The 14,771-nt window shown below is 36.4% G+C and overlaps 1 protein-coding gene across 4 annotated transcripts in view; it reads left to right on the top strand.

Moving 5' to 3' along the window:
• LOC129074029 (zinc finger MYM-type protein 2) overlaps positions 1-14,771 on the top strand; it is a 115,189-nt gene that overhangs the window by 72,895 nt on the left and 27,523 nt on the right. For all 4 annotated transcript variants that reach the window (XM_054577718.1, XM_054577715.1, XM_054577717.1 and 1 more), the window contains 5 exons: positions 2,614-2,779; positions 3,423-3,457; positions 11,167-11,296; positions 12,018-12,133; positions 13,565-13,736. In XM_054577718.1, the coding sequence (XP_054433693.1) occupies positions 2,614-2,779; positions 3,423-3,457; positions 11,167-11,296; positions 12,018-12,133; positions 13,565-13,736 (619 nt within the window). The remainder of the gene's footprint in view (positions 1-2,613; positions 2,780-3,422; positions 3,458-11,166; positions 11,297-12,017; positions 12,134-13,564; positions 13,737-14,771) is intronic.

Here is a 14,771-nt window from a genome sequence, read left to right as displayed (position 1 = left end):
AAGATGAGATTTCTGTAGTAGCTGAGATGTTGAATTAGGGTTTTTGAGTTAAAAGTTTAGTCAGTACCTGCCTATTATTTAGATTGTTTGAATCAGTGATTGTCCGTCCCCTCCACACTCACCGCCCCCCCGCCCCCAAACATGTAGTCCTTGATTTTCCACAATGACTGGAAAACCACTAAGTGGGTAGAATACTTTAAAAAAGTTTTTTTAAAACCAGAGACTTAATTAAGCCACACTTTAGTTTTTGTGCTCTAGAAATGTTAAGCTTTCCTAAGAGTTCTGTTGCAGCTGGGAGGGAGTGGTGTTGGTAAGGAATGGTCATTAATGATATTTTCAAATTAGCCACATTATTTTTAGCTCAATTCCAAGTGCTTTACCCGGAGTTTGCATGAGTGACTATAAAGTAAAAAAACAACGATCAAAAAAGGTTCACAACATTTACATTTTTTATTATGGCATTAAACTTTGAATTAGTACTGAGTTCTGTTGTTATTTTGTCTGAAAAAATATATACCTATTTTGTATTTATTTGCAAATTGGCATTAATCTTGCTCCTTTTTTCTTCGGATAGAGAGAAATCACCTGAACTAGTTTTGAACCTTCTGCAAGAAAGGGGCTTCAAGTATTGTTACTATAAAATCCAAATGTCTATAATTAACAAAATACTGAAGTAATTTAATTGTTCAGAGTCTTTGGGTGGAATGTTTTTGGTTTTATGCTCCTGGCCTTCTAAATTGTTATGAAATGGTAATACTGCTGCTATATACTAAGAGTTAGCCAAGTAGTTGGAGTGATTTGAATAAATCTTATACAAATTGATTTTGCCTAAATTTAGATGTTACATTGAGAACCTTCTTGCAGCATTTTACTTATTAGGATTTTGGTTTTTTGGTTATTCATATTAACTCATTGTCTTTCCATTGTTTTTATAACTTGGTAGATTGTCTACTTTGAATTCTGTCTCTGCATTTGTAATATTTGGACTTAGACAAGTTATTTCTCCAACATGGACCGTAGTTTTCAGTTCTTTAGTGAGGATTACAGAGAGTATGTAACATGCTGGCCTTTCATTTTTGAGGTTCTCAGTGAATGAGGTAGTTGCTCTGTTTAGATTAACTGAATAGAATGTTATGCTTTCAGTTCCCTCCTTTTTCTTTTCTTTGAGTATAAAGTATAAAAATGGGTGGAAAAATAAAGTCTGGAATACCTTAATACTTATTTTAACCGAGAATATGACCTGGTTGTTATAAAGTGCTAATATTACTGAGATTACCGCATAATATTACCTGCATTATTGAATTTGAGTTCACAAGTTTTTGGACGAGATGTGATATTGGTATCATCGAATAGTTATGATTTATACTACAAATCTTCATTCATTTAACATTTATTCAGCAGGAGAAATGCGTGACTTGGAGAAAAAAAAGAACCTGTGTTCTAACTTTGGGGTATGTGTGTTATATAACACCTGTTTACCAACACAATCATTTGTTATATTCCTGCCTAGGAATTTTGATGTGGTATTTATTCATAGAACTCCTGTTGAGACATAAAGGGAGAGGTTTCAAAACCCACAATATAAAACTCTAAATTTGGAGTAATGAGGAAAAGCTACAGCTATGATTATTAGGATCTAAAAAATGCTTAGTATTTATTTTTTGTCAAAATGTCTAAGTAGTTTAAACCAAAGGGTACTTTTAAAAAAGTATAGCAATTTATTTCTACTCTAACTAGATCAGAAAATATGAAATTTCTTAATTGTGGAAATAACTATTTGAAATTAATCACTTTTGTCTTTGGTTTACTCATTGATCAAGATTTAAGAAAAAGTAAAGATGGGCAAAATCTAGGTAAAATCAGATCTCTAAAAGAATAAAAATCTGTCTCTAGATTATTGATTCATTATCATAAAATATAACTTCTTATGTATGAATTTTAGTTGGTTATATTTTGTATATTGTAAACCAGTTAGCTGTGATTGTTTCCTTAGCTATAGGTCAAATTAATTGTCTTAAAATACAACTTTTTTTAATTAAACATTGAATGTTTTAAAATGTGAACTTGAAGTTCTTGTTTTTAAAATTAAATCAATGTATTTATTAAAGCTCTTCAGATTTATCTTGCTTCAAAATTATTCTGGACTTGTACAACATCTTTAAATTGATTTATTATGAGCTATCAGCTGAACCTGGGAAATCTCTTCATTAATCAGAGATTTCAATGTAATATGATTGCAGGAGACTTCTACCAATATATCATTATGGCCCTCAAAATTATTTTAAAATATTAAAATAAATTGTAGCAATTTGGTTTACCAGTTTACACTTTTTTTGTTTATCATCGTTGTAAATGCTGATCTTTGACTTCTGGTAAGTATAGAAAGGGATTTTGACAATTAGGAAAATGGCTACATTTCTTTCACTTTCATTGTAGATTTTACCACATATTTATGATGTATATTATAATTTTATTTAATCATCAGACATTGTTTTATCACATTTGGCAATAATCACTGACAAAATTTTAGAAATCTTTTAACACACATATCTCACTTCTTAAACCTTGTAATTCAGATCTCTGATACCTTCCTTTTTTTCTTTTTCTGTTAAGGCTGCGAGATGTGACTGTTGTAAATCTCAAGGAACTCTTAAAGAGCGTGTTCAGTGGCGTGGGGAAATGAAGCATTTCTGTGACCAGCATTGCTTATTGCGCTTCTACTGCCAGCAGAATGAGCCCAACATGACAACTCAGAAGGGACCTGAAAACTTGAATTATGGTATGTCATTACTTAGGGAACAACTTGAAAAACTGGTACAGCAGCCTTTAGTTTCTTAGATCTGAATTCAGAGTATGATAATGAATAATTGATTTTGGAGATAGTTTAACAGCAACTGCCGTAGTTTCTCTGGATGCAAGTGCCTGGTATTAAGTTTCTATAGATATATTGCTTTTTAAAAAATTTTCTTTTAAAAATTTAATGCTGGGGGAAGGAATAGAGTCTAGTTGGGGTTGGAGAAAAGCCAAACAGAATTGTAACAAAAATATGAAAAAATGACTCATTATGTATCACCTGCAATTTTAAATGAAAACCATTTTTGGCAAATTGTATGTGCCTAGGGGTAGTTGGGAAGAGCAACAAAAGCCCTTTAGGAGCTGTGACTCACTCACAGGTTAATTCTAGAAGGTCCTGTTGCCCCCAAAATTGTATGTGTGTTTTGAGGGATAAAATGGGAAGGGAGTTAACTCCACTTATTTAGCTCTGTGTTTTGTCTCAAATTTGATATTCTTAAAAGGGCTTCAAATAGTTTCTTTAGTAATTATTTTAAAATGTTAAAACTTAATGACAAATACAGATTTAGAAAATTGTTAAGAACGTGTATTTGTCTCATTTTAAATTTGCTTATATTTTTGTTTTTTAGATCATGGTTGCCAGACATCCCGAACCAAAATGACAGTAGGTATTGCTTAAGTAAAGTGTTCAACATTTATTTTTATAATATGGGGATATTTTAAAAAAATCTGATTTTAATAATAGAAGATTTTTTATTTTCCTCTGTTGAGACAGTTGAAGTATTCATCTGAATTAACTGATATTAAACAAGTACTTTCATACATGCTGAGGAATATAAAGGTGAATAATTATGGCTTCTCCCCACCTTCTGTATTTGAGTTGAAGCTCCCATAATAGTTTTATCTTTAAGACAGTAGCAAAAGATGTTTGAAATGATTACCTGTGTGTCCCTGGCAGCTGTGAGAAAGCTTCTACACAGTTGAGTAGAAGGTAGACTGGGATGAAAAGGAGGAGGAATGATAATTTGCAAAGGGCATGCATATTTGGCAAAACTTTTATTAGGGCCAAACTTAAAGGGACCCGTGGTGGAATCCTAGGACACGAGGGTGAAAGGATGGGCCGGGCCTGATTATTAATGGCTTTGAGCATTTATTTCTGAAATAAGGGTCTGAAGATCCATGTTGGGGCTAGGACTTGTGAGTTTTTAAATTTGAGAAAGAATTCCATATTGTGTCCTTCCTTCGCAGTTTTTTCCCCCAATACATCTTTTTTTTTTGTTGTTAGCATTCTAAGACCTCTGTATGTTGATGGTAGCCCTTTCCGTGCCATGAATTGAGAAGCAGCATTGTTTTGCCATGCTGAGGAGCAGTGAGTCTGCTCTCCTGATTACTGAGTCCAGCAGTAATTACTGGGGTTTGAATACTGGAATTGCTGGCATCTTTAGCCAGGGGAAGCTCGATAGGAGTCATTTATTGGTGTCACAATAAGTGGCCTAGTTCTTTTTCTGGTAAGAAAGACTAAATCTGGCTTTACATTAGAATCACCTGGGGTTTTCACTTAGTTCTCTTTCTGGGGATTCCTCCTTTCCCTTTGACTGAGGGGTGTTTCTTTGTCTTCCCATTATTTGTGAGAGTCTTCTTTTTTGCTTCTGCTTCTTAAATTGATCTGTCTTGATTTTCTGACTTTGTGGTGTGAACTTCTGTAGGAGACCGCTGTTTTTTCTTTCTGGATCTGCCTCTGATGATCAGAATCACCTGGGGAGTTTTCAAAACCTTCCAATGTTTGGGCCCCAAATGAGAGAATCTGTATTTTTGAAAAATTTTTCAAGTGATTTTAGTATGTAACCACAGCTTACGATCAGTGATAACTGATAAAAAAAAAGATGGGTGTTTTTAAAGGATTTTGTTGGTTACTAATAGTTGACAGAATTCTAGAAGAGTAATAGTGCCTTTTCCTGTGGGAATACATCTTTGTCCGATAATTCAGAAATAAAAGTACTCAGCTAAATAATTTGATTTTATTAAAAAGTTTATTTTTAGAGAGAGGGGAAGGGAGGAAAAAGGGAGGGAGAGAAACATAGATTGGTTGCCTCTCCTACACCCCCAGCTGGGGACCTGGCCTGCAACCCAGAAATGTGCCCTGACTAGGAATTAAACTGGCCGTTTTGTTCATAGGCCATGCTCAGCCCACCAAGCCACACCAGCCAAGGGCATGAATCACCTGATTTAAATACCAGGCACTTTTGATTTATGCGAAGGAACATAAAGATGATCACTTCCTGTTCTGTTATCTTTGTGCAGCTGTCAGGCAACTTCCCAACCTTGTTTCACATATGTAAACTTTTGACCAAGGCTTCAGGAAACCCCTTCTACCAGCACTTGAACCCTATTACGTGACAGACAGAGGAGCATTACTAGCAGGGGAGGGTAAGTCAGTAAAGTCCTCTTCCATGTTTTCCTCCTTGTAAGCTTTTGGAATCTTTTACTTCCCCACCCATAAACTTCAAAGGATGAGAGCTTAGTTACATAGTTTTGGGTAGATCCTGTCACTGCTCTGTATGAATTTTCTTATTTGTAAACTGGGGATGAAGGTAGTATCTGCTTGGGGAGTTATCAAATAATAAGTACTAAACACCTACAAAGGCTGCGAGCCTAGTAGTTAAGAACAAAGGCATTTTCTTAACTTTTGATCTCTTTCATAAGGACATTAATCCTATTAATGGGAGCTCTGCTTTTATGGCCAAATCACCACCTAAAGGCCACATCTTCAAATACCATCACCTTGGGGATTAGATTTTAACATGAATATTAGGGGGACACAAACATTGTCTGTATCATGTCGCCCCTGGCGCATACAAATACCCAACAGATGGTAGCTTTTATTATTAAATTTTCTTTTTGTTTTTGGATTTAATCTTTATTGTATTTTGTTTCCATTACCAATACCTCATATTATTACATTTTCATAATGGATTCTTCAATATTCATATAAATGGGTATAGATCTGCCTATTGACTAGCAGAAGAGTAAGCAGCATTACCAAGTGTAGGCTTTTACCAGGTGGCATAGTTTCATTGTCATGTTGTGACATTTGTAGAATGATAGGTATAATCTAGGACATCTTTGATTTTATACCCCTTGTTCTTAAGTGGAAATGCTAGAGTATTTCCAGTTCAGACCAAGGTTACCCAAGTGCTTGGGATGTAGTAGATATTCAGTAACTGTTTGCTAAGTTATTCTTCCCAGTTTACAGTTGAGGAACTCGAGACATAAGAGATTGAGTTACTTGCCTGATGCTACATAGCAGTAATGTTACGTAACCGTCCCCTAGCTCCTTTTTCACAACTCTCTGTCTTACAGCTTATTAATTACGTGGTTGGAAACCCTGATGACTCTAGAATAAGCTCATATTGGTACCAATCCCTTTGGCCATATGTATTGTTTGTAACTTGTGAGATTCCTATCATAAAAGCTTTTTACTTCACCCTTCTATATTTTAAATATGTACAAGTAAACATGTTAAACATTAAGTGCTTTATTTAAGTACATTTGATCTTCATTGTTCGTATTTGTTAATTTGTCTACTCTCTAAAATTGATTTGTAACCCTACATCAGTATCCATGGTACTTTTGAGGTCACTTTGCAAACGTGCAGAGAGGAGAAAAATGTGAATCATGTGAGGTACGTCCCTTGCCAGGTTGTACAAGGGGAGGCTTTACCTCCTTGTCTCATTCATACCACAATACACAAGTGTCCTTTTCACAGTCTGATTAATGCATGTTTTTCATGTATTTTTTTGGTGATTTTGCTGTTTAAAAAGTCCTCTAAGCCTAGTGCTGAATTGCTGTCTTTTGGTTCTATGTACCCAAAGGCTGTTATGTGCCTTATGGCGGGGATACATGTGTTGTTGGTTGAGCTCCATTCAGTTGGCTGTGAGTTCAATGTTAATGTACCAACAATATGGTACACCCAGAGAAAGGAACAAGACATTCATCAGTCTATGCAGGATGGCATCTCCAAGTGGTAAAGTTAAGTCTATAGTGTGTGGTGAAGCTGTGGAAGAGGTGGAGTATTGATGACCTATGGGTTCATGATCTTACACCTGATTTTAAAAGCATATGGTCAACAGCACTGTTGTGAGATTTTGGTTCACACGTTACCCAGGGCACAAAGAAATTAACTTTGTCCTGCCTAGTGCTGTCTGGCTTACGCATTTTAAGGCAATGTGGTATGAACACTGTTAAACTAGCAGGTGAGGTGGGTTTTGCAGATCAGGGTGCTGTGGCAGAAGACCTGCTATGTGTTATGCAGGAAAAGGGTTATATAGACAAGAGGTTTTCAACATTGATAAAACTTCTTTGTCTTTTACAAGGTCTTTGGCAAATGAACCTATATACTACAAGTGCTCTCCATCCAAAGCCCCTGACTTTAAATCATTCTGAGACTGTGCAGTCGAGCTGTTGTGTGCCAGCGCCAAGGGTAATTTTAAGCACAAATCCCCTCATGGTGTGTAGAGCCCATACACAGTCTATGAGTACTTAAAGAGGAAAAGCTGAATTGTCTGTAATTCCCTGAAAGTGGAACAGAAAAGCATGAAATGTTGCCGGGGTGTCTGGGATTGGTTCTACCGACTGCTTTTTCCTAGAAGTTGAACAGTATATACAAAATAAAAACATTGCTTTCAAGGTTTTATTATTTATGTGTTGCCATGAAGAGCTCAAAAATGTTCATCTCACTGTAGTTCTTTTCATGCCCCCATACCCTGTGTCTTATCCAACCCCTTGATCAGGGCATGTTGAAAGCCTTCAAGGCCCACTTCATGAGAACTTGCAAGGCTCTCAACACCAACAAGGAAAATACCATGATGGTCTTCTCAATCATTGTATGTGACATCTTTGATTATGTTGACACAGCGCAGGACAGCATCAGCAGGCTTTTGTGAATAACCATTCGGAAATATTTGACCAGACTCTGTAAGAAATTTCAGAGTCTTTGAAGGTACTACAGAAAATAAAAAGAACAGTGTTAAAAACAATGCCTATCAGTATGTGAATAAGTAGAGAAGGCTTTGGGGACATGAAAGAAGAAGACATGATGGAAGGTTTGGCAGTAAATGCAGTAGATAGAGCCCACTAATGAAGACCTGGACAAGATGGAAAAACAAGGCATCAGACTAAATGATGAAAGTCATGTTAAGACTCCAAAGAATTATCCCTCCAATCGCAGCCAAAATATTGGAATGGAATTCTGCCTTGGAAAAGTTGTCAGTGACATGGAGACATGTGGCCTTATGCCTGAGCAAAGCCTTCAGTTTGAGTGCCACTGTGTTTGCACCTTACATCAAGAAAACTCAACAGACAAGGCTTACATAATTTTTGAAGACATTTTGGGAGGCAAAATTGCTGGCACTCAGCAAGTTGTGAGAGCCCACCTTTTGAGGTAAAAACTGCCAGATGTCACCATGCCACCCTCATTGAAGTCTTCCTTGTCTGCAGAACAAGCTCCATTACTTCTTCCTTGGTGTCCATGAGGTGTGCCAAGGTCAAGTCTCACCCCACAGAAATGCACTCCCAGGTGTATATCCCACAGCTCTGCTAACAGTTAAGGATCTAATGTTCTTACAAAAGTTTAAATGCTGAGTCTGTTTTCAGGACCTGATTTGCATCACTGACAGTGTACATAGGTGTTCACAGTACTGAGTACGAGTACTATGTAGTATGTGTGTACTGTGTGCATACATGTCTGACTGGAGCACATTACACAGTACTGTGATCATGCTGTTAAAAAAAATATGTATTAAGTAAAGTGTTCCAACAGACATGAGGTTATGTATTGATCTATTAATGAAAATGTGACCAGAGGCTGGCAGAAACCTATCATTATATTTCCTTTTATTTTTTTTTATTGACTTTAGAGGGAGGGAGGATGTAAGGGAAGGGCTGGGAGAGAGGGACATTACTGGGAGAGAGAAACATCAATTGGTTGACTCCCACGCGTGCCCCAACTGGGGATAGAACCTGCAACCTAGATATGTGCCTTGACCAGGAATTGAACCTGTGAGTTTTTGGTACACTAGGTAACACTCCAGCCAACTGAGCCACACTGGCCAGGGCTCTATTTCATTTTAGAGCAACAGTTCAGTGCTCATGGTGACTGTGTAGAGCAGAACTAGCCACCTAATGGGAACTGAGTATGTTAGTATTCTCTGCGTTTTCGCCTTGTCAGTAGGTGGTATGGGGAGCACCTCATCTTGCACAGAGTTTCAGCTTGTTAGATTTTGTGTGTATGTGTGTTTTTTTCCCAATTGCAAATAATGCTACTCTGAACTTAGTGAAAACATTTGAGAGACTATATCTATAAGTTTCTAAAATTATAATTGGTGGGACATGGGAAATGTACAACTTGAAGTTTGGTAATAGTTTTGGTAATTTTTTTCATCATATTTCCTATCTTCTCAAAGTTAGTACCACATATAAGCTGTATATCCAGAGTATCACATAGCCATACTAACTTCAAGATCTTTCTTCTTCCTCAAATAAATGTAAAGGAGTCAAATTATTTTTAGAGTTCAGGTTCATACCCTTGCTTTTGTAGTTAAAAGTAAGAATTGTGTTATGTTTTTAAAGGACATACTGATGATATACTTTGAAAGTAACACAAAATGTAGAAGGACCAGTTACCATTGCTTTGCTAGTATTCAGGAGAGATTCAGGCTATCCTACCTGATTGTATCGGATTAAGACTGTGGTAAATATAATATTTTTAAAAAATATATTTTATTATGTTATTACAGTTGTCCCAATTTCCCCCCCTTGCCCCTCTTCTCCTGGTACCCCCATTTCCTCCAGCAATCCCCGCCCCCAGTTCATGTCCATGGGTAGTGCATATAAGTTCTTTGGCTTCTCCATTTCCTGTACTTTTATTCTTAGCATCCTTCTATTTTGTACCTACCAGTTTATCCTTAATCCCTGCACCTTTTCCCCTGTTCTCCCCCTTTCCCTTCCAAGTGATTTCCATATCTGTTATTCTGTTCCTGTTCTGGGTGTTTGCTTATTAAGATTCATTTGTTCATAGATGTGAGTTCGTTGCCATTTTAATATTCAGTTTTGATCTTTTTCTTAAGTAAGTCCCTTCAACATTTCATATAATAATGGCTTGGTGATGATGAACTCCTTTAGCTTCACCTTCTTGTCTAGGAAGCACTTTATCTTCCATTCCATTCTAAATGATAGCTTTGCTGGATAGAGTAATCTTGGATGTAGGTCCTTGCTTTTCATCACTTGAATACTTCTTGCCAGTCCCTTCTTGCCTGCAAAGTTTCTTTTGAGAAATCAGCTAGTAGTCCTATGGGAACTCCTTTGTAGGTAACAGTCTGCTTTTCTCTTGCTCCTTTTAAGGTTCTCTCTTTATCTTTTACCCTTTGGCATTTTAATTATGATGTGTCTTTTAATGGTTCTGTTTGGATCCATCTTGTTTGGGACTTTCTGTGCTTCTTGGACTTGTATGTCTATTTGCTTCACCAAATTAGGGAAGTTTTCTTTAATTATTTTTTCAAATAAATTGTCAATTTTTTGTTCTTCTTTTTCTCCTTCTGGCATCCCTGTGATTCAGATGTTGGTAATGTTTGGAGATGTCCTAGAGGTTTCTTAAACTACCCTAGGTTTTTTTAATTCTTTTTCCTTCTTGCTGTTCTGATTGAATGCTTTTTTTCTTCCTTATGTTCCAAATCTTGATTTGATTCTCGGTTCATCCCCTTTGCTGTTGGTTCCCTGTAGATTTTTCTTTATTTCACTTAATGTAACCTTCATTTCTGCCTGGGTCTTTTTTATGCTGTTGCCGTACTCAGTGAGTTCTTTGAGCATCCTGATAATCAGTGTTTTGAACTCTGCATCTGATATGTTGGTTATCTCCATTTTGTGTAGGTCTTTCTCTGGAATTTTGTTCTGTTCTTTCATTTGGGCCATATTTCTTTGCTTTCTCAATTTGGCAGCCCCCCATGTTTGTTTCTGTGTATTAGGTGGAGTTGCTTTGATTCCCTGTCCTAGTATCATGGCCTATTGTAGAAGAGTGCACCTGTCTGAATGAATGTGGCTTCTTCAAATCCCTGGTTGTCGGACTTCCATACAGCTTGATTTTCTGACAGTTCTGGGTGATAATTGTTTTGTAGTCGTAATTTTTCCTGTGGTTGTGTGAGGAGACAAAGCATGTTTACGTATGCCTCTATCTTGACTGGAAATCCTAAACATAATAGCATAATTTGGTTATACTTATACTGTGTTCCCTCCATAGCTTTAGAAACTAGATTTCATTCCTGCCAGGAAGTAATAAAAATCAGAGGTAAAAATAAAGTGCTTCTCTTTGGCTCTCTCTAGGGTTCAGCACCACCGCCTTCTCCGACACCTAACAAGGAGATGAAGAACAAAGCAGTTCTTTGCAAACCTTTAACAATGACAAAAGCTACTTACTGTAAACCTCATATGCAGACCAAATCTTGTCAGACAGGTAAGGTTGGGGAATTTTACTTACGTACTTTCCCATACTTATTCCTCACTTCATGAAATTCATGGTTTTCTCAAATAATAGTCTACAGATTTGTTAGTCACCCTGTCATTTCCTGTTGATTTTGCCTATCTAATTTTAGATATGAGTTTGAGGATAGACCATATTATTATTTAAAATCATTAATAGAAGTGAATTTCTTGTTAAAGGCCTAGGATACAAGTCAATGTCATTGGTGAAATAATGCTGTAGCAACAATTTTATTGGGGTTAAGACTTATAATGCTCCCTCTGAATGGCATCTCTGAATTTCATCTGTAATAATTGCAATGTTGTTTCCTTCTCAGAATGAGATGAAATAACTCAAATACATATTTTCACAAAATGTAAATTTTAGCTGTATTCTGATTGTTAGGTTAAATAAATCTTTTTTAGGGGATATGAGAGGGAATCCATAGGGTGTCAGGAACTATATAATGTTTTTCAAGGATGTTTTCTTTCTATTAAAAAAGTGCTTAAATTCTATTAGTTCTCTCTATAAGTTAGGACAGTTACTTCATTCAGTTTTGTTGTTTTTAAGTTACCTAATTTGGTGAAAAGTGGGTATTTATTTTAAATGGGTACTGAGGCACTTAAGTTTTTCTTAATTAGCATATTATTTTAACATTGAGCACTTTGTGTCAGTGCTAGTTAACCAGCTCCCTCATTACATGTTGCATTTGCAGATGACAGTTGGAAGACGGAGTTTGTCCCAGTGCCTATCCCTGTGCCTGTGTATATCCCAGTACCCATGCACATGTACAGCCAGAATATCCCTGTTCCCACTACAGTTCCTGTTCCTGTAAGTTGGATTTCAACCTCTTTTCTATTGTGAGAGTTATGAGGCATGGGTGGGAGAGGAGTGTTGTTGCAGTTACTGCTTCAGTGAAGCTAGCAAACGGAGTTGAGTCAGCCTTTCTTAACAGTTAACTTAGGTGTGCTTGAATATCTGTTGCTGATAGCTTTGTGTTAAATTGGGTCTTCATCCTTGAGAGTGAAGTAAAGCAGATGTCTGTGTGTGTGTCTGCTTTACGCACATTATATTTTTTATTTTTTATTTAAATTAAAAATATTTTCTCGCCCATGGACATTTTTTCATTTCTTTTAGAGAGAGAGGAATCAGGGAGTGGGGGCGGGGGGAGAAGGGGGCAGGAAGGAGAGAGACATCGATGTGAGAGAGAAACATCAATTGGGTTGCCTCCTGTAGGATCCCTGGTTGGAATTTGAACCCGCAATCTTTCTGTGTATGTATGGGATGATGTTCCAACCAACTGATCCACACCGGCCAGGACACATACTTTATTATACATTTGAGTTCATTGTAGAAAGAAACATTTGTGAAGCTGTTGACGCTTTAGAACTGTAACATGGGACAGAGTTGTGAATCAAATATCACTCCTGTTTTAATCTAAATCCCTTGCAGTACCTAGAACTCTATGTCAGGGCTTGGTTATTGTAGCCCCCTGGGGGACAGGTGTTGGTATCTTTAGCATTAACATTAAGATGGAGGAATAAATTATCTGTAATGTCATGCAGCTCTAAAATTGCTGGTAGTTTTTAAAAATTATATATCAGTTTACCAGAACAGATTATTAATCTGTACCCTAGACATGAACTGATGGAGACTTTTTCCAGGTGGCTACTCCATGCTTATGACATCATATGTCATATATTTTATATATCATATTATATAATATAGATACATACACATGGTGGAAGGAACAGGGTTGCCTCGGTCTCCCCGCCCCCATCACCATCTTTGCATTACTCAATGCATTGTGCTTAATAAATTTTAGGTATTTTTCTTATAATCCTTCTTATTCCCCACGCATACATGGTTCTAGTTTCTAGACGCCTATGGTGCTTTACATATAGTACTATTATAACATCAATTAAATTGCATCACTGCATAATATCTCTTCAGATTTTAATGCAGAAGAGCAGGCCACAGATAGGAAATATATTTCATCTTTCTTGCCAGCTCTGACAGCCCTTTCATGGAATGCTGTGTTGGTGATAACTCAAAGCTTATTTAAAAAAAATTTTTATTTCAAAAAGTAGCTGCTGGTATTCTGGGCTTTTTTTCTTTTTGGTTACAGTTGATGTCTTAATTTTGATATGTGTTCTTTCCAAAGCTTTTATCCAATATAGAATGATAAAGTAGACTATGTGTTAGAATAATTTCTACTTTAGAAAAATACCTTTTAATGTTGAGCAAACTTGGGTGAATTAGGTGCCAGTCCCTGTTTTTCTACCGGCCCGGGTGGACAGCAGTGAGAAGACCCCTGCGGCAGCTGAAGAGCTAAAAAGCAAAGTTTCTTCAGATCCTCTTGATACTGAGTTTCTTACAATGACAGACATGATGACTGAAGACGATGGGAAGACAGATACTGCCAATACCAACAGTGAGTAACACTGTATTTACACCTTGTGGATGAGCGTGTCGTTGGTTTTTACTAAGTGTTGGTTTTAATTGGTTATAGGGTATTTTCATCCTTGATATATGAGTCATGGAAGAATTGTAACAAAAATGTATTTTATAGTGAGAGAGTCAAGCTGTATCTATTTAGGTGCTCTCTCTTACTTGAAGCCCAATTTCAAGAAGAAATGTGTACAGTCTCTTTTTAATATGTAACAGGATTTGACTTGTATGATTAACTCAGAGTTATTCTTGTTTCAGTGGAGTGAAACAAGACACAAAACTGATTTATAGTAGGCTTTAATAATAATCCAGACTCTTGTTTTGTAATAGTTATCCCCAATTTTGTTTTACCAATTATACTAATGTCACTTGCATGATCTAAACCAGGGTTTATTGTAACTTCTGGTAGCGTACTGCTTGCCAAATGGTACAGCAGGATGAGTGTGTTGTGGATGATTGTGTATCTGAGAATATTTATTCCTCCTCTTAGATTATTTAGTCCTTTTGTGACAGCAGAGTCCTATTTCATCCATGAGCTAATTCCCTTTAGAGTTCAGTAGAAACACTATTAAATTCTATATATTTCGTGATGTGACAGTATTTTTGAAGCACTTTGTTAGGGAGTTTTAAAATTAATCAGTGGGTTGAAAACAGTGTATTTTATTTTTATTTTAAATGAAGTGGGACACACTTCTTACTGTGGGTTGCAATATGAAACCCTTTGAAATCAACCAATGAAAACATTAGAAGACAGTTGTGCATAAACATACATTGATGTGAAAAACCCAAGTCACAATTCAAGAAGAATGTTAAAAATTGCTGTTAACCACCCTCATTAGTTTACTTTTGACAAGAGATTGCTTTTAGAAATACTCTAATATTAGAGTTGTTCTACTATCAAAGCGTGCTTATTAAGATTTAAGAGGGGAAGTCAAAAACTTAGATTAAAAGTTTTTGTGTATTCATGATTATCTAATAATTATAAAACTTATAGTAGTTGATATAAGTATCCTTGTTT

Source organism: Pteronotus mesoamericanus, unplaced genomic scaffold, assembly GCF_021234165.1.
Source record: "Pteronotus mesoamericanus isolate MK-2021 breed Mesoamerican mustached bat unplaced genomic scaffold, CSHL_Meso_final contig_459, whole genome shotgun sequence".
Lineage (NCBI taxonomy): Eukaryota > Metazoa > Chordata > Mammalia > Chiroptera > Mormoopidae > Pteronotus > Pteronotus mesoamericanus.
The sequence above is the reverse complement of the archived record's forward strand: the minus strand, read 5'-3'. Positions and strand labels throughout refer to the sequence as shown.